General features: G+C 41.9%; 1 protein-coding gene across 1 annotated transcript in view; it reads right to left on the bottom strand.

The window, feature by feature from the left end:
- The window catches only part of LOC143815309 (tapasin-related protein-like), a 29,310-nt gene extending 9,734 nt beyond the window's left edge, over positions 1-19,576 (bottom strand). Inside the window, exons 1-5 of the mRNA XM_077294399.1 lie at positions 19,368-19,576; positions 16,252-16,422; positions 9,007-9,252; positions 6,282-6,623; positions 2,987-3,316 (exon numbers count right to left, since the gene is read on the bottom strand). Of these exons, the coding sequence (XP_077150514.1) occupies positions 2,987-3,316; positions 6,282-6,623; positions 9,007-9,252; positions 16,252-16,422; positions 19,368-19,551 (1,273 nt within the window). The 5' untranslated portion in view covers positions 19,552-19,576. The remainder of the gene's footprint in view (positions 1-2,986; positions 3,317-6,281; positions 6,624-9,006; positions 9,253-16,251; positions 16,423-19,367) is intronic.
- Positions 19,577-23,741: the final 4,165 nt, after the last annotated feature.

Here is a 23,741-nt window from a genome sequence, read left to right as displayed (position 1 = left end):
TACAATCAAACCAGCAAAGGCTAAACCGACAAGTTGATATTAATAGCCTGGGAATGGGTCAGAGATATTGCCCCCCCCCAGCTATCAACATCAGCCCTCAACTCCCCCAGAAATTACACATCCATAAGATGAGTAAAATCAGGCTCTTGGCCTCTGATTCTTAGCCTCGCTTTTCCCACTTGCCCTGGCAAGTGAGGCAATAGGGGTCAGTGATCCCCGCTCATCTTATTCATGTCCCTGCGAGACACTGATGCTGCACTATTATGCTCAACTTAGTGTCTCTGATGGATGGCAGGTTGAATGCTCGCATCATGCCAACAGGTAAGGGATATGGAAGTTTATTATAATTATTTTTTTGTTTTTACAGAGGACATGGGCTTCAATGGATTTTAGACATAACGGTGAATTTTTGTACTTAAATGTGTAAAACTGGGTATTGCGTTTTATTTCACATAAAGAATATTATTGTTGTTGTGTGTATATTTCCAAACTTAATATGGGGTTAGTAATGGGGGTGTCTTACAGAGCCTCTCCATTGGTAACCCCTGGGCTTGATTCCATTTGCCAATACAAAGCTAACATCAACCCAAACACTATTACCCCACTTGCCACTGCAGAAGGGCAACTGGGAAGAGAGAGGCCAAGAGCCAGATTTAACAATTCTTATGTATGTGCCATTTTTTGGCAGCTGAGGGCTGATGTTGGTAGCCTGGGTAAGGGCAATATCTCTGTCCCCTTCCCAGGCTTTTAATAACAACCCACAGCTGCCTGTTTAGCCTTTGCTGGTTTGAATTTATAGGGGAACCCTTTGTCACCTTTTTTCTGGGGTCCCCCGTAAATTCCCCAGTAAAGGCTAAGCAAACAGCTATGAGCTGATATTAATAGCCTGGGAACTTTTTGTCACATTGTCCCTTTTCCCAGATTATTAACATCAGCCCCCAGAAGCGGGCTTACCCTTTGCTAGTTATGAACTACTAGATGGTGGCCCGATTCTAACGCATCGGGTATTCTAGTATATGTATGCTCACGTAGTATATTGCCCAGTGACGTAGTATATTGCCCAGTCACGTAGTATATTGGCCAGCCACGTAGTATATTGGCCAGCCACGTAGTGTATATTGCCCAGCCACGTAGTATATTGCCCAGCCACGTAGTATATTGCCCAGCCACGTAGTATATTGCCTAGCGACGTAGTATATTGCTCAGTCACGTAGTATATTGCCCAGCGACGTAGTATATTGCCCAGCGACGTAGTATATTGCCCAGCCATGTAGTATATTGCCCAGCCACGTAGTATATTGCCCAGCCACGTAGTATATTGCCTAGCGACATAGTATATTGCTCAGTCACGTAGTATATTGCCCAGCGACGTAGTATATTGCCCAGCGACGTAGTATATTGCCCAGCCATGTAGTATATTGCCCAGCCACGTAGTATATTGCCCAGCGACGTAGTATATTGCCCAGCGACGTAGTATATTGCCCAGTTACGTAGTATATTGCGCAGTTACGTAGTATATTGCCCAGTGGCGTAGTATATTGCCCAGTGACGTAGTATACAGCACAGAGCCACTTAGTATATTGCGCAGTGATGTAGTATATTGCCCAGTGATGTGGCCCAGTGACGTAGTATATTGCCCAGCCACGTAAGTGACAGGTTAAAAAATAAAAAAATAAACATACTCACCTTCCGATCCGAAGTCCCGTTGTAGTTCTAACATACTCACCATACTTGTAGTTCTGTCGCCTGTGCGCGGTACAGGCTGCAGCTTGCGGTCCCTGGGTGTGCTGACGCCGCGGTCACATGACCGTGACGTCATGGCAGGTCCTGTTCGAGCAGGCGCACAGGGCCTGTGATGACGCCGCGGTCACATGACCGTGACGTCATGGCAGGTCCTTCTGCCATGCGATAAGTGGTACCGGAATCTGCCGCTTGCACAGAGCGGTTACCGGAGGGTGGCGAGGAGCGGGAAAGGCAGCGGAAGGTATAATATATTTTATAATATATATAATATAATGATATAATGATATAATGATTTTTTATTTTTTTTAACATTAGATCCTTTTACTGTTGACGCTGCATAGGCTGCGTCAATAGTAAATCTTGGTCACACAGGGTTAATAGCGGCGGTAATGGAGTGTGTTACCCGCGGCATAACGCGGTCCGTTACCGCTGCCATTAACCCTGTGTGAGTGGAGGGGTGTATGCGGGCGCCGGGCAGTGAGTGCGGGGAGTAAGGAGCGGCCATTTTTTTCCGGACTGTGCGCGTCGCTGATTGGTCGCGGCAGCCATGACAGGCAGCTGCCGAGACCAATCAGCGAACGAATAACCGTTACAGAAGGACAGAAAGACGGAAGTGCCCTTAGACAATTATATAGTAGATGCGGGAGCTCATGCTCTTTTTTCAATTTAATTTTTAAATTTACACTGGAGGGACACAGCTGGTGCTGAATACAACGCCCATCATTATCGCCTGATTGCGCTGATCACAGGGAGACCGGGCGACAATGATGAAAGCTGTCTTCAGCAGCGGGTGCCTGGGAACAGCGTTCTGCCCTGGCGCCCGTACATGCCATGCTGATGACACACAGATGTCATCCGTGTGTCATCAGTATGCACGTGTGCGACATTGATTTCGTCAGTGCTGCTCATAAAAAAACTTACATGTCTGTGGGTTCTTCACACGGAAACACGGTCCGTGTGAAATGCCTGACATATATGCACTACCATTGAATACAATGGATGTACGTGTGTCTGCATTTGCGGTCCTTAAGAAGTGGACTGCAAACGGACACAAAAATTGGACCTGTGAAGGGGGCCTTAGAATAAGAAGAAAATCTACACGTAGTGGGTTAGAATGAGGTAAACATTACCTCAGGACCTCAGAATTGTTATCCAGTGACCCATAAAAGTTTATAAAAGAAAATAGCCCACAAAACTGCATTGTCTTAAAAATATAAATGTAAGAAACCCATGCCAACGATACCTGATACTGTAAGTGTCACACTCTTTCTGATTGGTTTCTTTAGACTCTCATGTTCCACACGGCAGGTGAATTTGATACCATCGTCTTGGAGGGAAACTTTATGCAAGAAGAAACCAGTTAGGCTGTAGGTACCATTAGGATTGTGTCTGTGGCTGCTGTAGATGACATTGGACATTACAGACGGCACCAGTCCAGTGTTTGGGAGCTCACGCAGCCATTCGATATTCACGTCCAGCGGATAGTAACTGGAGGCATCACAAGCAAACTTCTGCTCATCGCCTTCTTGCAAAGTCAGCCCAGAGTCCACATTTAGATTAACCATAGGTCTTTCTGTAAGAAAATATGTCAACCATTGCAGGTTTCAAGAAAACTGATTATTTTTAGACAATCAGAAAAAAAAATTATGTTTGGGGTAGAAGAAACTATCAGAAATGTATTCTTCACCCATTTATTGAGCTCAGTAATTTATCAGTAACATTTGTACATGTTTGTAAAAGACGGCACAGAAAAGGATTAACATGCATACTGGGGTATACCGAATATATAGATCCTCTATTGTAAGGGAGGCCAAGATAGAAATGTAGCTAAATGTAGAAGGGCCTAAAATTGAGTGAATGAGCCTCCATGACATGCATGTGATGGGGCATCTAAGTCCCTCTCTAACTCTGCGTGCATTAAACTCCACCTATATAACTTTTATCAGTAACTAAAGGTTTTCTTTTACTTTAAATTTAATTTAAATACATTTTGCAATAGGGTTAATTATCCTATTTAGCTGACTTCATGGAGAAAATGAGTGAAAATATGTTCTTTACCAAGTGCAAAGATCCTCATATCTGGAGTACAGATCTTCCAATTATGAGTGCGGGGCAGAGCAAAGTCTTCATAGTGTGCGAGGAGGAGCTGATTCTTCATAGTATGCGGGGAGGAGCTGATTCTTCATAGTATGCGGGGAGGAGCTGATTCTTCATAGTATGCGGGGGAGGAGCGGAGTCTTCATAGTATGAGAGGAGAGGAGGAGCTGTCTTCATAATTTGAGAGGAGGAGCTGAGTCTTCATAGTATGAGAGGAGGATCTGAGTCTTCATAGTATGAGAGGAGGAGCTGAGTCTTCATAATTTGAGAGGAGGAGCTGAGTCTTCATAGTATGAGAGGAGGAGCTGAGTCTTCATAGTATGAGAGGAGGAGCTGAGACTTCATAGTATGAGAGGAGGAGCTGGGTCTTCATAGTATGAGAGGAGGAGCTGAGTCTTCATAGTATGAGAGGAGGAGCTGAGTCTTCATAGTATGAGAGGAGGAGCTGAGTCTTCATAATTTGAGAGGAGGAGCTGAGTCTTCATAGTATGAGAGGAGGAGTTGAGTCTTCATAGTATGAGAGGAGGAGCTGAGTCTTCATAGTATGAGAGGAGGAGCTGAGTCTTCATAGTATGAGAGGAGGAGCTGAGTCTTCATAATTTGAGAGGAGGAGCTGAGTCTTCATATTATGAGAGGAGGAGCTGAGTCTTCATAATTTGAGAGGAGGAGCTGAGTCTTCATAGCATGAGAGGAGGAGCTGATTCTTCATAGTATGAGAGGAGGAGCTAAGTCTTCATAGTATGCGGGAAGGAATTAAGTCTCCATAGTGTATGAGGAGGAACTGAGTCTTAACGGTGTGCGAGGAAGAGTTGAGTCTTCATAGTGTGCAGGAAGGAACTAAGTCTTCATAGTGTGCGGGGAGGAGCTGAGATTTCATTGTATCTAGGGAGTTGCTGAGTTTTGATAATATGAGGGAAGGAACTAAGTCATCATAGTGTGTGGGGAGGAACTGAGTTTTCAGTGTGCGCGGAGGAGCTGAGTCATCATAGTATGCATGGAGGAACTGAGTCTTCATAGTATGAGAGGAGATGAGTCTTCATAGTATGAGAGGAGGAGATGAGTCTTCATAGCATGAGAGGAGGAGCTAAGTTTTCACAGTGTGTGGGGAACAGCTGAGTCTTCATAGTCTATGGGGAGGAGCTGAGTCTTCATAGTATGTTGGAAGGAGCCGAGTCTTCATAGTGTGCAGGGAGGAACTGAGTCTTCATAGTATGAGAGGAGGAACTGATTCTTCATAGTGTGCAGGAAGAGCTGAGTTTTTATAATGTGTGGGGAGGAACAGTCTTCATAGTGTGCGAGAATGAGCAGAGTCTTCATTGTGTGCGGGGAGGAGCAGAGTCTTCATTGTGTCCGGGGAGGAACTGGGTCTTCATAGTGTGCGGGGAGGAGCTGATTCTTCATAGTGTGCAGGGAGGAGCGGAGTCTTCATGGTATGATGATGGAAGGAGCTGAGTCTTCATAGTATGCATGGAGGAGTTCAATGTTCATAGTGTGCAGGGAGGAACTGAGTCTTCATAGTGTGTGTGGAAGAACTGAGTCTTCATAGTGTGCAGGGAAGAACTAAGTCTCCATAGTGTACAGGGAGGAGCTGAGTATTCATAGTGTGCAGGAAAGAGCTGAGTCTTCATAGTATGCATGGAGGAGTTCTGTCTTCATAGTATGCAGGGAGGAACTGAGTCTTCATCGTGCATGGGGAGGAGCTGAATCTTCATATTGGGCCAGGGAGGAGCTGAGACTTCATAGTATGTGAGGAGGAGCCGAGTCTTCATAGTGTGTACATAGTCTACTTGTCTATAGCAGTGACAGTGGAAGACTGGCAGTAGCTAGGTTTGCACAGCGCTCTCACTGACTGCAGCATGTTCGTCAGTATACACCCTGTATAGGAGAGAACATGCTACAGTCCCACTAGTCACTGCTCCATAGACTGCCTGTCTACTTTCCCTACAGGATCCTCGCTAGTTCAATGATACTCCCACATAGAGAATGGACACACTATGAAGACTCTTATGCTCCCACACTTGTATTTTGGAGATGCATACTCTAAATATGGAGTACGGATCTAAGCACTTTGCACAGCACCACTTCAGCATCTATTTAACAAGTCAGCAAAATAGGGTAATTAATCCTATTACAAAATATATTTAAATTACATTTCCACTTGAAAAGTGAAAAATAAAAGGTCACTCTTTAGAAGGCTTTAATTCTATGAAGTGAAGAATGGGGTTAGGAGCTTTACTTGAAAAAAAAAATAGATACAACCATTATAAGAACATTAAATACATTGTTTAACGTGATAAAGGATTTAATTGAAGAAAATCAATCAATTCTCTTTGCATCTTATCCTTGTCATAAAATGTTATTTAAATAGATCCAACATATTCTGCAGCATTTTACACTATTCTAATTTTTTCTAACGTGATAAGAAAAGTAAAACCACATACCTCTGATTTGCAGATGAATCTGCTGCTCTGCAAAGAGAGAAGCTACAGATACAGAGCAGGTATACAGTCCTTCACTTGTCATAGCGAGATTATTAACAAGTAGCGAGGCATTTCCATTCTCTAGTTCTTCTACCTGCATATAAAAATCCTTCTTCTTATATTCCAGCTTTTTTGTGTGCCCATTGTAAGAAAGTAATTTCACTTCTTGAGTTCCTCGACCCTGATAAGTCCAAGTGATTGAGACATCAGCCCGGTGATCCACCGTGAAGGCACAATCCAGGAGCGCGCTGTCCGCTAGTCTCGCATAGATATAAGGGGTTTTGGTGCTAATCATGAAAGTTGCTGTAAAAACAAATGTGATGAAAGAGACAGAACTCTTGTTACATCATTTACTATAAACAATTATTATTTTATAGGGGTAACGTTTCTCCATGTGGAGAGTGACATACCGGCCCTGGCATGCCAATGTAAGGAGGCTTATTCATTGTGCAATGCTCCCCTAGGAAATTAAATAAGCAATATGCCTCTTCAGAGAGGAAAAGGACTAGAACTCTATAGCGCCACCTGTTGGAAGTGGCAATCCTAAAAGTCAATATTGACCCTTTAACGAGCCTTGGAATATGACTGAGGATAAAAGTCAAATCAGAATCTCAATTTGCAGACATGGTGATTCGGGGCAAAATGAAAAAAAAAATGCTGTTCCTTAAGGAGTTAAATGATAATTTTGCCTACATGCTGAAACCACTAGAGGGAGCTTGGGAGTTTATTACCGTACATACAGATTTATTATTGGGATAACACAAAACCCATGTATATTTAAACTGCAATTAGGCACAACTCGATATATCAATATCTAAACTGCCATAGAAAACAAACAGAGTATAAGTGCCATAAAAAGAAAAAATATTGAATATATATTAAAACCAATAAAATATAATAGGCTGCTAAGATCAAAAGCAAGGATTCCTTATCAATATTAAAGTGCATTAGTTATAGAGTACTCTAATCTAAATAGATGTGCTAATGGCATGCAAATAAGTACTGAATAAGAGATGGTCTGCATATGTAAGTTCTTATTCAGTACTTATTTGCATGCCTTTAGCACATCTATTTAGGTTGGAGTACTCTATAACTAATGCACTTGAAGACACTGTCAATTCATAGGTATTTATATGTATAGGCATATGCATAGGCTCACCATGGTTTAATATTGGTAAGGAATCCTTGCTTTTGAGCTCAGCAGCCTCTGGTAGTAAAATTATATTTTATTGGTTTTAATATATATTCATTACATTTTTCTTTTTATGGCACTTATACTCTGTTTGTTTTTTATGGCAGTTTAGATACAGATTTATTAGGCCGGGTGCACACGATCCAGAAGTAGTAGCGCCTTGGACGCAGTGTATCTTCACTGTGTCCAAAGTGCTGCCTTCTATTGAACCCAGGTGAATCCACATGTGTTCACTGATCTATGCCGATTTACCGCATTCAATAATTGACATGCTGCAGTCTGGAAAGATGATCCGCATGTCCGTCTCCGCGGGTGAGCTGCGAGCATCTGTGCATGCATAGTGGACATGGCAATTCTTGAAATCCCATCCACTATGCTGTAACATCTGGACGCTGCGGGTTTAACTCTGCATAAATAAACAGCGTCCAACCTGCAGCAATTACTGATCGTGGGCACGTACCCTTAGTGATTAGTTTATTCAGCAGGAGTTTTAGATCCCTAAGTTACACACTTACTACTGACTGCAGGTAGCCAAAATATTATTTAACTCAGTAATCTACTATAGAAAAGGATGACAGCTACAAATGTAACAGTCACCAACATGATGGCTCCTGCACTACGCTATAAGAATAGCACAGCACAGTGCTCTACGCTATTAGTGTAGCGTGGCTGTTCACAATCACTTTGAATGACTGCAACACTACACCAAGCGTTGCCGGCTGCTACATCTTGTCGCCTACATCACCCAATGGTGAGAGATTAATAAGCCACTGCAACATATGTAGTACTTGGTCTTATCTCCAGCAGGAATAAATGATCAGGCATGTAGAAATCGATATGTCCAATCGCTTCTACTCTGACATCTGCTGTAATGGACGGTAAGGCTATGTTCATACTAAGAGTAGTGTAAGCCAAAACCAGGAGTGGGTGATAAATCCAGAAGTGGTGACGCCTTTCTATTATACTTTTCCTCTGATTGTTCCCCTCCTGGTTTTAGCTTACAAATACTGATGTAAAATACTTTTCAAATATTCAACGTGTGCACTTGGCCCAAGCGCGATTCCTACGCAAAGTTGTTGCCCAACCTCATAATGCCAAGTTTTTACAACTTTCTCTTGCTTATAGGTCCAGGACTGTTTGTTTGAGGGGCGGCAGGTGTATGTAAGTGATGGGATGAATGGACCTGCGGAAGTTCGAGTTTGACAGAACTTTAGCCCAATGTTAGAATAGTGTACCAGAATTCTACCTGAACTTTAACCAAAACTCAAACCCCATAGAAGTCAATGGGGACCCGAACTTTGAAGTTGTAAAATTATTTCTATCAACACTGAAATGGACTTCCGAGAGAAGTCCAAGTTCGGAGTTCAACACCGAACTTTAAAGTTTGCGTTCGCTCATGTCTACCAGCGAATAATACCATAGTAGCACTGTCGGTGGCTGTTCCCTAGAATTGCACTGGTCGTAGACGTCCAATTATTTATTGCCTGTTCTTACCTAATACAAGGTGTCTGTCCTCTTCTTTCTTCTCTGATGTCTCAGGAAGTTTAGTGAAAAATGTTGCAGTGTGAAATTTGCCACCATTGTGCTGAACTCTGTAGATATACCAGGAATCAACTACATTATCTGTATTTATGACACCGGGCCATAGAATCTCCGTGTTGTCTGTGAAATATGGCGCAATATCACATTTCACATCTTCTAATCCGTCCTTTAAAAATGGCATAAGGTTTACTGGTGAATCTAAAAAAAAAGTATATGAAATCAGACGAAGAAATGTATCACCCATAGTTACAGCAAAGATAAATCAGAAGAGAGCAAGTAAGAAGACTTCATCTTCCAGTCCGCAGGCTCCTATGGCCCGGACCTGCTCCCCCTTCTGTATTACTATTGGCTGGTAAATGTGTGTGTTATTTGTCTGTTGCTCTTAAAGGGAATCTGTCACCAGATTTTTGCCATCTCATCTGAGAACTGCCTGATGTAGGCAAAGAGAAGCTGAATCCAAAGATGGATCACTTAGATTACTGGGTGCAGTGGTTATGACACAATCAGAGCTTTTAGATTTAAGATGAAGCAGAAATGAGAAAGCTAACCGCGCCACACCAGGTTCTCTGTGTACAAAGTCCATAGACAGTGAGCTGCTTATCACAGGAGTGGGCGTTGCTGGACTTGTCCAGCAATGCTAATCTCTTAGTGATAAATCCCTCACAGTTAGTAAATAGCATCACACACTTTGACAAGTGATACATCCCTGAACTCTGTGTTTCAGCCTATATCTATGGCTGTCTGCAGATTACATAGCAAAAAGCTGCTGAGAGAGTCCCTTTAAATGGAAGAGGAAAGTAGAAAATATTATTAGCATTGAGGGAATCTCCAGAAATTCAATTTGCGAAGATTTGCTAAACTTGGGGTGAGTTGTGTGGTTGGTTTATTGTCCGCATCACATTAATTCAGTGAAAATAAAATTGGTCAGAAGGGGTTAAAAAAATTAAAAACTTTTATACTCACCACTCTGCAACCTTCTCAAAGCCAGCTCTACCGCTGATCGGCTAATCTTCATTCATAGGATTTTCCAGTAGGCGACACCACCGTCTAGATCCCATGTGGTCATGTTGGGTGTGACGCACGCGATTACATCCACCCCACTTGATTTGGTAGGAATTAGTAAGGGATGATGCCCACCGGAAGACCCACAGGGTGAAGAAGAGCCAAGTGGAGGACTGGGTGGGCAGTGAGGGTGGGATAGATATGGGGAGGGTAGAGGAGAGGCAAATACCAGAGTTCTTTGTTTTTTAACCTTTTCCTGACTGTCAGAAACCATCCGAATGGCTTTCTTTTACTATATTTGTGCAAAATGAGTTCCTCAACAATACGGATTTGTTACATAATGAATTTTTACGGAAATTCATAGGTAATTCTATTAATGATCAATTCGCTCATCTCTAGCTATTTTTATTAGTAATAATAGGAACATAAATAGCGGTCTGTAGAGGATTAACATTTCTCTTACGAATGCCCACAAACAAATGTTATGGATGGTTAATAACTTTAATGAAAACTCTTTCATTTTTTTTTTTTTTTCAGAGCGGAATTATTGAGGAAGAAAAAGTAACCATAATCAGAAAATGCATGGTGTTATGCTGCCATCTGCAGGCTACTGATGCATAGTACACTTGACAAAAGACGAGAGAAGAGGCAATCTGTCAGAGAAAGGGCAGAACAAATTCACAGCGATGTGGCACACGTAAAATACTAAAAAAAACCTAAGGGTATGTGTCCACGTTCAGGATTGCTTCAGGCTTTGGTCAGGATTTTATGCAAGTAAAATCCTGACCAAAACTGCACCTGAGGTCACTGGCAGGTCACCTGTGGTGTACCTGTGTGTTTTGCTCATAGTAGCAACATGCTGCGTTTTGAAAAAACGCACTGCGCATGCGTTTTCGCGGCAAAAACGCATGCGTTTTTTAACGCATAGTGGAGTCGGGATTTCATGAAATCCCCTCCACTATGCTGTAACATCTGGACGCTGCGTTTTTGACACTGCGGAAAAACGCAGAGTCAAAAACGCAGCGTTTCCTGAACGTGGACACATACCCTAAAAGTTTAAATTCCTCCCTTTTTCCAATAAAACAAAGCAAAAAAAGCATGCTTAGTATTGTCTTGCCACGTCAGTAACAGTCTGATCTATCAAAAATAAAAATGAGTTTAACTCAAACGGTAAGTTGCATAAGGAAAAACAGAAAACATTTTTGTTACCTTTAAAACACATACTAAAAAGTGATCAAAAAGCTACTGCTGTCAGTCATTCCTCGTGCTCGATAGTATTGTGCCCACATCGGCGTCCTCTCCACCTCCTCACTGTTCTTCTCGCCCACACTGGGATGTCAGAGAACTGGAGGGATGAATGAAAGCGGCCCCGGACGTACCCATATACAAATGCATTGGTATTACCCAGCATTTTCACACACTGCAGCGATGCTTAGGGATAATACAGAGGTCATGAAAAATATTACTAGGAGGCAGATAAAGCCTAAGGCCATGTTCCCACAATGAGCTTTTGGCGCGGTTTTGATGCTGCGTTTTTTGCGGCACCAAAAACGCATCATCTTACAGTTCCAGCAATGTGAATGGGATTTATAGGAATCTCCTGCCCAAAGTGCATTCATGTTACTCACTGTAAACTGACCTGTGGTGCGTGATTCACATCCACAACATGGCAATTTCTCTTGCAGGTTCTGAGTTTTCTGTGCGCATTTTCCCGATGGACTTAGTTTAGATGCGGAAAATCCACGGCAAAAAAAGCAAATGCATTTTTAGTGCATTTCCGAGGCAGAAAAACATCAAAAACGCATGTAATCCGCACCTAAGTAAATCAATAAAGTTTTATCAAAGCAAAAACCAAGAAGAGGTATCAAAAACAAAGCAGCTTTATTAAAAGCATAACACTCCCAACAGAGAAAATATGAAAATAAAAAATGCAGGGTCAAAAATAAGATAAAATTGCATGTTAAAAGAAACATGACAGCCAGGAGGAGATGGCATACAGGTATATACTATATACAGGGGAGATGATATACCCGTATATACTATATACAGGAGGAGATGACATACAGCTATATATTATATACAGGAGGAGATGGCATACAGGTATATACTATATACAGGGGAGATGACACACGTATATGCTATATACAGGAGGAGATGACATACAGCTATATATTATATACAGGAGGAGATGACATACAGGTATATACTATATACAGGGGAGATGACATACAGGTATATACTATATACAGGGGAGATGACATACAGGTATATACTATATACAGGAGATGACATACAGGTATATACTATATGTAGGAGGAGATGACATACAGGTATATAGTATATACAGAAGAGATGACATACAGGTATATACTATATACAGGGGAGATGACATACAGGTATATACTATATACAGGGGAGATGACTCACAGGTATATACTATATACAGGATAGATGACATACAGGTATATACTATATACAGGAGGTGACATACAGGTATATACTATATACAGGAGGTGACATACAGGTATATACTATATACATGAGGAGATGACTTACAGGTATATACTCTATACAGGAGGAGATGACATACAGTTATATACTATATACAGGGGAGATGACATACAGGTATATACTATATACAGGCGAGATGACATACAGGTATATACTATATACAGGAGATGACATACAGGTATATACTATATATAGGAGGAGATGACATACAGGTATATAGTATATACAGAAGAGATGACATACAGGTATATACTATATACAGGGGAGATGACATACAGGTATATACTATATACAGGGGAGATGACTCACAGGTATATACTATATACAGGATAGATGACATACAGGTATATACTATATACAGGAGGTGACATACAGGTATATACTATATACAGGAGGTGACATACAGGTATATACTATATACATGAGGAGATGACTTACAGGTATATACTCTATACAGGAGGAGATGACATACAGTTATATACTATATACAGGGGAGATGACATACAGGTATATACTATATACAGGGGAGATGACATACAGGTATATACTATATACAGGAGATGACATACAGGTATATACTATATATAGGAGGAGATGACATACAGGTATATAGTATATACAGAAGAGATGACATACAGGTATATACTATATACAGGGGAGATGACACAGGTATATACTATATACAGGGGAGATGACTCACAGGTATATACTATATACAGGATAGATGACATACAGGTATATACTATATACAGGAGGTGACATACAGGTATATACTATATACATGAGATGACTTACAGGTATATACTCTATACAGGAGGAGATGACATACAGTTATATACTATATACAGGGGAGATGACATACAGGTATATACTATATACAGGGGAGATGACATACAGGTATATACTATATACAGGAGATGACATACAGGTATATACTATATATAGGAGGAGATGACATACAGGTATATAGTATATACAGAAGAGATGACATACAGGTATATACTATATACAGGGGAGATGACATACAGGTATATACTATATACAGGGGAGATGACTCACAGGTATATACTATATACAGGATAGATGACATACAGGTATATACTATATACAGGAGGTGACATACAGGTATATACTATATACAGGAGGTGACATACAGGTATATACTATATACATGAGGAGATGACTTACAGGTATATACTCTATACAGGAGGAGATGACATACAGTTATATACTATATACAGGGGAGATGACATACAGGTATATACTATATACAGGGGAGATGACATACAGGTATATACTATATACAGGAGATGACATACAGGTATATACTATATATAGGAGGAGATGACATACAGGTATATAGTATATACAGAAGAGATGACATACAGGTATATACTATATACAGGGGAGATGACACAGGTATATACTATATACAGGGGAGATGACTCACAGGTATATACTATATACAGGATAGATGACATACAGGTATATACTATATACAGGAGGTGACATACAGGTATATACTATATACATGAGGAGATGACTTACAGGTATATACTCTATACAGAAGGAGATGACATACAGTTATATACTACAGTATATACAGGGGAAATGACATACAGGTGTATATACTATATACAGGAGGAGATGACAAAGGTATATACTATATACAGGAGCAGATGACATACAGGTATATACTGAGGGGAAAATAAGAGGTGTGAGGTGAAAATGAAGAGGTGTGAGTGCAAAATAGTGGAGTGATTGGAAAAAGACAGGTGTGAGGTCAAAATGACAGGTTTTGGGGGGGAAATGAGAGAAGTGAGGGGAGAAAATGAGAGGTGTGAGGGGGAAAGTGAAGTGTGAGGGGGAAAATGAAGTGTGAGGGGGAAAATGAGAGGAGTGAGGGGAAAATGAGAGATGTGAGGGGGAAAATGAGAGGCGTGATGGGAAAATGAGAGAAGTGAGGTGCTATAACTAACAGTTACTATGCCTGGGCAACGTCGGGCTCTTCAGCTAGTATATAATAAAATCCCCTAGATAAGTTCCCTTTACAGAGGAACTTTCACAAATTTTTCATGCTGAACTGGATACACAATGTAACATTTAACATTAGCTGCAGAGCAGGAAATTTTTTTATTTTTTATTTTACCTCTCCATTGCAGAGATATTAACAATCAAAATATTTACCACCTAATGAGTTAATATCCGTTAATTCCAAAGTGTTATCAGAGTTTTCACTAGGGGCGTGTACTTCTTTTCCCAGTAAGGCTACTTTCACACTAGCGTAGTTTTGAATACGTCGCAATGCGTCGCTTAGGAGAAAAAACGCATCCTGCAAAGTTGTCTGCAGGATGCGTTTTTTCCCCATAGACTAACATTAGCGACGCATTGCGACGTATGGCCACACGTCGCAACCGTCGTGCGACGGTTGCGTCGTGTTTTGGCGGACCGTCGGCACAAAAAAGGTTACAAGTAACTTTTTTTGCGTGTCCTGTCCGCCATTTTCGACCGCGCATGCACGGCCGAAACTCCGCCCCCTCCTCTCCGGACATTACAATGGGGCAGCGGAAGCGTCGTAAGACTGCTTCCGCTGCCCACGTCGGGCATTACTTTCACAACGTGCGTCGGCACGTCGGGCCGACGCTAGTGTGAAAGAAGCCTAAGATGTTGACCAATCATAAGCAGGCAACAACACTCAGCGGTAAGAAGAACATGCCCCAAAATAGATCAGAACATCCTACCCCTGTGTGAGATGTAATGACAGCATGGTCTCACTGCAGAGGGGTTACAGGATGCTGTGAGCACTACAGATAAAGTGTGATTATTGACACCTTTGAGCTTCCTTCTCCTGGCAGTCTGTGTGGGGTGAGGGGCTGTATAGCTGAACTTGCAGCACTATGAGAGGAGAGTTGATAGAAGGGTTTGTAATGTTACACAGCTAAACTCAGTTGTACTGCTCCTTCACATGGACTGTGAGATGAAAGCTAAAAAGTGTCAGTGTGTTGTACTCTTAGTCACTTGTAATTACTCTGAAGTGAGATCAGGCTGTCATTACATCTCATATAGGAGTAGCTTGTTCTGAGCTATTTTGGGGATGTGTTCTTTTTCTCCTGAATGTTTCAGCCCGATTATGATTGGTCATCAACATACAGGGGAAAAAGTATAAACCCTACGAAAAAAAACCTCTGATAACGCCCCCGAGGACTTAAAAAAAAATTATTAGATGACAAATACTTTGATTGGTAATATCTTCGATGCAACAAGCGAGCGATGAAACAAAAAACAGTCACATTTTATTCTGCTCTGCAGCCACTATTACATAATGTGTCCAGTTCAACAAGAAAAATGTTGATAAAAGGTCCACTTTAAGCCTACAATTCATCCAGCAAAAAAGAAACCACTCATATGCCTAATGTAAGGATAATTTCTCTAGATAACCATTATAACTATGTAACACTTCTTTTGATATATTACACGTCAATTATAACAGGTCAGGAACTAGTGGTACAACAAGGATTGGTAGTGGTCTGGAGTGGATTTTTTATTTTTTCATGGTCTGTCTTCCAGAGCTTAGATTTGTTTTGTCCTGCAATTCTCAATTACATCAGTTTCTTTTTCATTAACTAAAACAAAATTCAGTAGAGAAGCCATTTCTACTCAGAAGGGTATAAGCATTGAACTCACCTTTAAAAATAAATTTAACTCCCCAAAAATCTAAATTAGTGTCCTGTCCACCTCCAAGAACTACCCACGCTGGATGTGGAGAAGCAGGTTGTTCATTCAGCGGATGATGGTATGTACTTTCATGTAGACAGGGTAATTTTATGAATGTCGTTTCTTTAATGGTCCAGGCACCTGGAAAAACAAACAAAAAAAAAAAAACCCCAATCACTAAAATAAAAACAGCTGTATCATTTATAATCAAATTACTGTGATCAAATGACACCAGAACCTCAAAAGGCAGCCATGATAAAGTGGAGCAGTTGCTAGTGATGAGCGAATATACTCGTTGCTCGGGTGGTCTCCGAGTATTTGTTAGTGTTCGGAGATTTTGTTTTCATCGCCACAGCTGAATGATTTACAGCTACTAGCCAGCTTGATTACATGCCACATACACTCAGCCTGGCTAGTAGCTATAAATCATCCAGCTGCTGCGATGAAAACTAAATCTCCAAACACTAACAAATACTCAGAGACAACCCGAGCGTGCTCCGGAAAACCCGAGCAACGAGTACACTCGCTCATCACTAGCAGTTACCCAAACAGCCAATCCAGGCATCAATGAATGACGAAGAGGTTAAAATGGGTTGTCTCCTACTCGGATAACCTCTTCTCAATCTCTATGGTTTCCCCCTTGTAAAAAAATGACACCTATATTCACCTCCGGTGCTGGCGGCATTCCAGTGGTGTTGGCTCTGGCTCTCTCAGGGCTTGCGCGACATAACACTGCGTACAATCATCACCCGCTCCATGGTCTTCTCCTTCAGACAAATCAGATATCAGAAGTGAGAGCTGCGGCTGCTCTATCACTTCCTCCAGATGTCTGATTTGTCCAAAGGAGGAAGGGACAGTAAAGCGGAAAGTAATTGGCTGCAGGGATTGCGTGATTCTCGAGCCCCAGGAAAGCAAGTGTTGACACTGTTGGTACAATACGGGTACCGGAGGTGAATATAGGCGTTATTTTTTGGGGGGAAACAGTGATTGAAAAAGAGTTGTCTGAGTAGTGAACAACTACTTGAATAAGTACCAAAAGGCTTGACCAATACTAGGAAACCCCTTGACAATTAACGTTGCCATATTACAATGAGGGAAACGCATACTTATCTCCCATACCAGAGCCACTCTTCCATTGTCATCCCCTAGTCTCCCGGAGGTGACATTGCATTTTTGTGTCTTATGACCGATGCTGGCAATCAGCTGCCACTGATCATCTGCAGACTTTGAGTATTCCGTTACAGCAGACAAACTATGGCCACTTTAGATGTCACTGGATTGTCCAGTAATAAGAAATGAATGAATAAGAAATTATGGTAACAAATCTGCTGTTAATAAAATCATTGGCTTTGTAGGGGCTGCATTGTCTGTGAGCATGCTGTTTACATATATGTGAATGTAAGCAATAAAAACACACTTACAGCTGGGTACCCAGTGTGTGCTTGGTGTCTACAAATAATGTATATTACAAAGTTTAGCACTAGTCTGAAAGATTTCTCTTAGAGCGGAATCATATAGCAGTGCTATGGCTCTTTTTCTGTTGCTTTACAACTGGCTACCAATGGTGTCTGTATGGCAGTGTGGATGTCCTCTATATTGTAAGACATAGATCTTCTCTTTGGCTTATACTGTAGGAAGAAGTCCTTGAAGATGCATAAACTTGCATTCAATATTAACTTTTTTACGACCTTGGACGTATAGGTACGTCTAAGGTCGTCTACCCCAATTTGATGTGGGCTCTGACACTGAGCCTGCATCTTTCCCGACACGACAACTGATTTGTGCCTCTAACAGCCGTGGGTGGAATCGCGGTCCACCCACAGCTGTTAACATGTTAAATGGTGCTGTCAATCACTGACAGCGGATTTAACTCACATTTACCAAAAGTGCGTTATAAGACCCAACCATCAGTGCCCCTGTCACATGATCAAAGGACCCCGATGGGTCGGCATGACAGCAGGGGGTCTACAGAAGATCCCCGTGCTTGCCACTGCAGATCTCCTATGATTGCAAGCCATGGCCTGCGTTCCTAGAAGATAATGATTTCTGCTACATGTAGTAGGGCCAAAGCGATCGGATGATCGCAGCTTCAAGCTTCCTAAGGGGACTATTATAGCAAGTAAAATGTAAAAGTTAAAAAAAAAAAAATGTTTAAAAAAAATATAAAACATTAAGTCACCCCCTTTTGCCCCATTCAAAAAAAAAAAAAAAATACATACATACATTTGGTATCACTGCATTCAGAAATGCCCAATCTATCCAGATATAAAGTAAATTAGTCCAATGGCATAAAGAGGAAAAAAAAAATCGCCAGGATTGCGTTTTTTTTGGTCGCCGCAAGATTGCAATAAAGTGCAATAACGGGCGATCAAAAGATCATACAGTCCCGCTCATCATTATTTGCACCCACGAAGTTTAAAATACATAATGTGTAATATCTGCTGAAAATTTTTTCGGTAATCAAGTGAAAGTTTTTTTTGTATAGAGCACCCGTGTTAACTAAAAAAGAGCAGATGATAAACAATAATTTAAAATGAAAAACAATTTGATTGAAAAATAGAAAAACCTAAAGCTTGCTATGACACTGAACCGTGCAGATTTACCGCATTCAATACATTTCTATTGACGTAATTTCTCTTGCGGAGACTGGCATCTAAATAAGGGAAAAAGAGAAATTGACACGCTGTGGTCTTGAAAGCCGCTCTGAATGTCCAGGTGGGATCTGCAGGCGTCTGTGGATACATAGTGGACATGGCATTTGTTGAAATCCCATCCACTATGCTGTCACAGCTGGCCGATGCTGGTTGGACGCTGGGGATGTACGCAGCGTCAAATCTGCAGCAGTTCCTGATCGTGGGCACATACTCTTATAGAAGTTAAATGGGCTTTTACTACAGAACACTGGAAGGACAACTGCTGAACTCAGACCACAAGCTCTCAGTTCAGATATTCAGATAACCAGGAAAAATTCCCAGTCTCTTTGTAAACAGTGTACAGGTAACAGAGCAGATGAACACGAGAAGGTCCATACAACTAGGACTGAGTACAGGAGAGTCACTAGATACAGAGATAGCACAAATCCTTACCGCCTAGTAGCTGCACACATAGTATAAGGGAGCGCAGGCAGCAGGACTCCATTCTACACTCCTCAATGCATTTCCACCTCCTCCCCTGTAAACTACTTTTACTTTCGTTTCTCAGCATAGATGGGAGTGCCCTGGAGAGATGAGCTGTGTGGTCTCCAGCAGAGCAGATGATGGGTACAGCCATCTATGGAGACGCTGCTGACATATAGTAGATATTATCAGATTTGCAGACTTCAAGGAGCATTAGGTCTGAGATGTATGTGGGAGAAAACAACAGAGTATTTTCTATCAGTGTGCTGGTTCCGATTTTCATTGATTTCACTGGTCTACAAAAAAAAAAGAAATTCTGGCATGGACTTTAAGAACAGTTTTAGACTAATTTGAGGGTGCTGAATTCAAATCTGATCTTATAATTTCTCTATCACATCACGTTTTTGCTCTATAGGTATATAGGCCATTTTCATGAATTCCATGATAAACATAAGTAGTGTATGAAAAGTGCTGGTTTATACGGTTCACTAAGGTAAATTTAGTTTAATTTGGGTGGTTAATTTGTGTTGATTTGAAAATGGTTAACTTTCTTTTGGGTCTGCAAGGAGGGTACACAAAACACCCTTGTTTTCTGTGCTACTGGGACAGTAGAGCTACAGCAGAGCATTGGGTGAAAACTGAATGGCCTCAGCGACAGAGTTTGGCATCTGGCGATAAGAATGTCATCCATGATCCTCTAGTGGATAGGAAGAATATTGTCTTTCCTCCCTTACACATAAAACTTGGATTGATGAAGCAGTTCATCAAAGCTCTCAATCACAGTGGAGAATGCTTTAACTATATATGTTCAACTTTTCCTGGTCTTAGTGAAGAGAAGAAAAAGGCTGGAATATTTGATGGACCTCAAATAAGAACACTTATGAGAGACCCAAATTTTATCACATCAATGAATGAGACAGAAGCAAGAGTTTGGAATGCATTTTGTGATGTGGTGCAGAATTTTCTAGGGAATAAGAAAGCAGACAACTATGAAGAGATTGTGGAAGAGCTACCAATGAGTCTGCGAAATCTTGGATGTAGAATGAGTATCAAGATTCACTATTTACACAGCCATTTGGACTTTTTTCCAGAGAACCTTGGGGATGTGAGCGAGGAACAAGGGGAGTGTTTTCATCAGGACATTAAAACAATGGAAGAATGGTATCAAGGCCGGGACTCACATATGATGGCTGACTATTGCTGGAGCTTGATGAGAGACAACCCAGAAGCTGTACATCACAGATCAGCCAAGAAAAGAAAGTTCAAATAACTGCCATTTGTCATTCATCTGTGTGCCATTTATATGTTTTTATATTTTGTAGTTTAATTCTATAAGTATATTTGATTTGCTGTACATAGACTTTGTAATCTTTGTTATTCCTTGATTAAAAATATACAAAATGTAGTACCGAAAATCATGTGTTTTTATCATAAAACATTAGGAGTAATTTTCATCAAAAATTGAAAATATCTCAAAATCCTGATGTGATAGCCAAAAACGGAGTTCATATTTGTAATCAGCAGCCAACATTGACTTAAAATATGTTTTAAAACCTTTTGCCAGAAAAATTGCGTTGACCAGTGTTTTTGCTGTGTGTGTCGATTCTTACCAAAATTCCAAGCTCCCCTTACCCATTAAACTGAATAAGCAGGCAGCTTAAGTAAACATCAGTGTGCATAACTATCCACCCCCTAAAGTCAGTACTTTGTAGAGCCTCCTTTTACGGCTATTACAGCTGCAAGTCGCTTTGGATAAATCTCTATGAGCTTTCCATATCTTGCCATTGGGATTTTTGCCCACTTCTCAAGGTAAAACTGCTCCAGCTCCTTCAAGTTAGATGATTTGAAGGAGTCTGACCACAGATTCTCAATTGGATTAAGGTCTGAGCTTTGACTAGGACACTCCAAAACATTTACACATTTCCCTTTAAACCATTTAAGTGTCACTTTAGCAGTATGCTTTGGGTCATTGTCTTGTTGGCAGGTGAAGTTCCATCCCAGTCTCAAATCACTGAGACTGAAACAAGCTTTGCTCAAGAATATTCCTGTATTTTGCAACATCCATGTTATCCTCGACTCTGATTATTTTACTTGTCCCTGCTGCAGAAACACATTGTAATGTTTTTGGGGTAATGAGCTGTGTTGGTTTGGCACTAGACATAGCGTTTACCTTGGTAGACTAAGTCAGCAAGAGCAGGGCACTCTCTCCTCTGGTTGTAATGTCACAAAATAGGTAAAAACCCAAGGAAAGGCTGAATACTTTCAAAAGCCACTGTACTTGAGAAAACTAAGGATTATGAGATATTCTGGTTTGTATTACAGGTCTTTCTTTACTCCTTTTTTCATTATCTGTACTTTTGTGGTCTTGCTGCCTTCAGTCTGATTCTACAATGTCCATCTACTATATAATTATCTAAGGGTCACTTCCGTCTGTCCCGGATATTCATTGGTCGCGGCCTCGGTCATGGAAATCCAAGTCGCTGATTGGTCGTGGCAACACGCCCACGACCATTGCCACGACCAATCAGCGACGGGCGCAGTCCGACGGCAACATGGCCGCTCCTTCCTCCCCGCAGTCAGTGCCCGCTCCATACTCCCCTCCAGTCAGCGCTCACACAAGGTTAATGGCAGCGCTAATGGACCGCGTGTAACGCAGTCCATTAACGCTGCTATTAACCCTGTGTGACCAACTTTTTTTTACTATTGAGGCTGCCTATGCAGCTTCAATTGTAAAAAAATCTAATGTTAAAAATAATAATAAAAAAAATCATCATATACTCACCTACCGGCGCTTTTCCCGCTGCTAGCAACGCTCCGTTAACCGCACCATGCATTGCAATCTCGCGAGATGATGATGTAGCGGTCTCGCGAGACCGCTACGTCATCATCTTGCGAGACCGCAATGCACTCTTCAGACCGAAGCGCACGAGGAGCATCGGTCACCGCTTTCTTGATCCAGGGGCCAACGGAAGGTGAGTATATAACTATTTTTTATTTTAATTCTTTTTTTTTTTTTTAACAGGGATATCATGCCCACATTGCTATATACGTGGGCTGCGCAATATACAACGTGGGCTGCGCAATGTACTACGTGGGCTGCGCAATGTACTACGTGGGCTGCGCAATGTACTACGTGGGCTGTGCAATGTACTGCGTGGGCTGCGCAATGTACTGCGTGGGCTGCACAATGTACTGCGTGGGCTGCGCAATGTACTGCGTGGGCTGCGCAATGTACTGGTGCTGTCAATCACTGACAGCGGATTTAACTCGCATTTACCAGAAGTGCGTCATAAGACCCAACCATCGGTGCCCCTGTCACATTATCAAAGGACCCCGATGGGTCGGCATGACAGCAGGGGGTCTACAGAAGATGCCCATGCTTGCCACTGCAGATCTCCTATGATTGCAAGCCATGGCCCGCGTTCCTAGAAGATAATGATTTCGGCTACACGTAGTAGGGCCAAAGCGATCGCTTCAAGCTTCCTGTAACAACTCTGCTGGCATCACGTCATGGCCTCGCATCTCTCACACTATCTTACCCACTGCTCCAGGTCATGATGTGGTTTCTGTTTCTTGCCAGCTCCATGTTCTGTGTCTCTGCTCTCTGCATGCTTCATGGTTCTGTGTATAGAGGGGCGGCGCCTGAACTCTCTGGTTCTTATAGCAATCAGGTGCATCTGTCCAATCTGTTCCTGACCAATTACCAAGAGGCCTCCAGTATATAGTGCAGCTTCACCCAGTGTTCTGGGCCTGTGCAATGTGTTAGCTCAGTTAGTGTCTTGCTTCTGAGTTTGCCTGGCCTTGCTCTGAGTTACTCCCTCTCTGGAGGATTCTCTGTGTTATTTCCTTGGTCTTGTTGTCCGCCCACCAGGAGGCAGTATATCCTGGTCCCAGTGTCTTTGTCCGTGTGTCTTGTTCCATTGCCTTGTCTGTACTTTGTCTTACCTCGGTCTCCTAGTCTTTGGCTTCCTTCCCTGTTGTCTTTCCTTGTATTCTCAGTCTGCTTACACTCCGCACTCTTGCAGCTCTGTCTGCTCTGAACCTTTGTGACTTTACCTCTGCTCCTCCCTTCTGCGTTTCTGCTCCTTTCTACTCTGCTTATCTTCTGCTGTTGCAGTTATCCCTTGCTGCAGCTTCTCTCCACATTCTTTGTGGCTCAGCTCAGCTTTGCTGCAGAGACCCCTCCCGCAGCACCTCTCCGCTCCTTGCGGTTCTACCTAGCTCCGCTCCTTGCGGTTCTACCTGGCTCCGCTCCTTGCAGTTCTACCTGGCTCCGCTCCTTGCGGTTCTACCTGGCTCCGCTCCTTGCGGTTCTACCTGGCTCCGCTCCTTGCGGTTCTACCT

The sequence above is a fragment of the Ranitomeya variabilis genome, chromosome 3 (genome assembly GCF_051348905.1).
Source record: "Ranitomeya variabilis isolate aRanVar5 chromosome 3, aRanVar5.hap1, whole genome shotgun sequence".
Taxonomy (NCBI): domain Eukaryota; kingdom Metazoa; phylum Chordata; class Amphibia; order Anura; family Dendrobatidae; genus Ranitomeya; species Ranitomeya variabilis.
The sequence above is the reverse complement of the archived record's forward strand: the minus strand, read 5'-3'. Positions and strand labels throughout refer to the sequence as shown.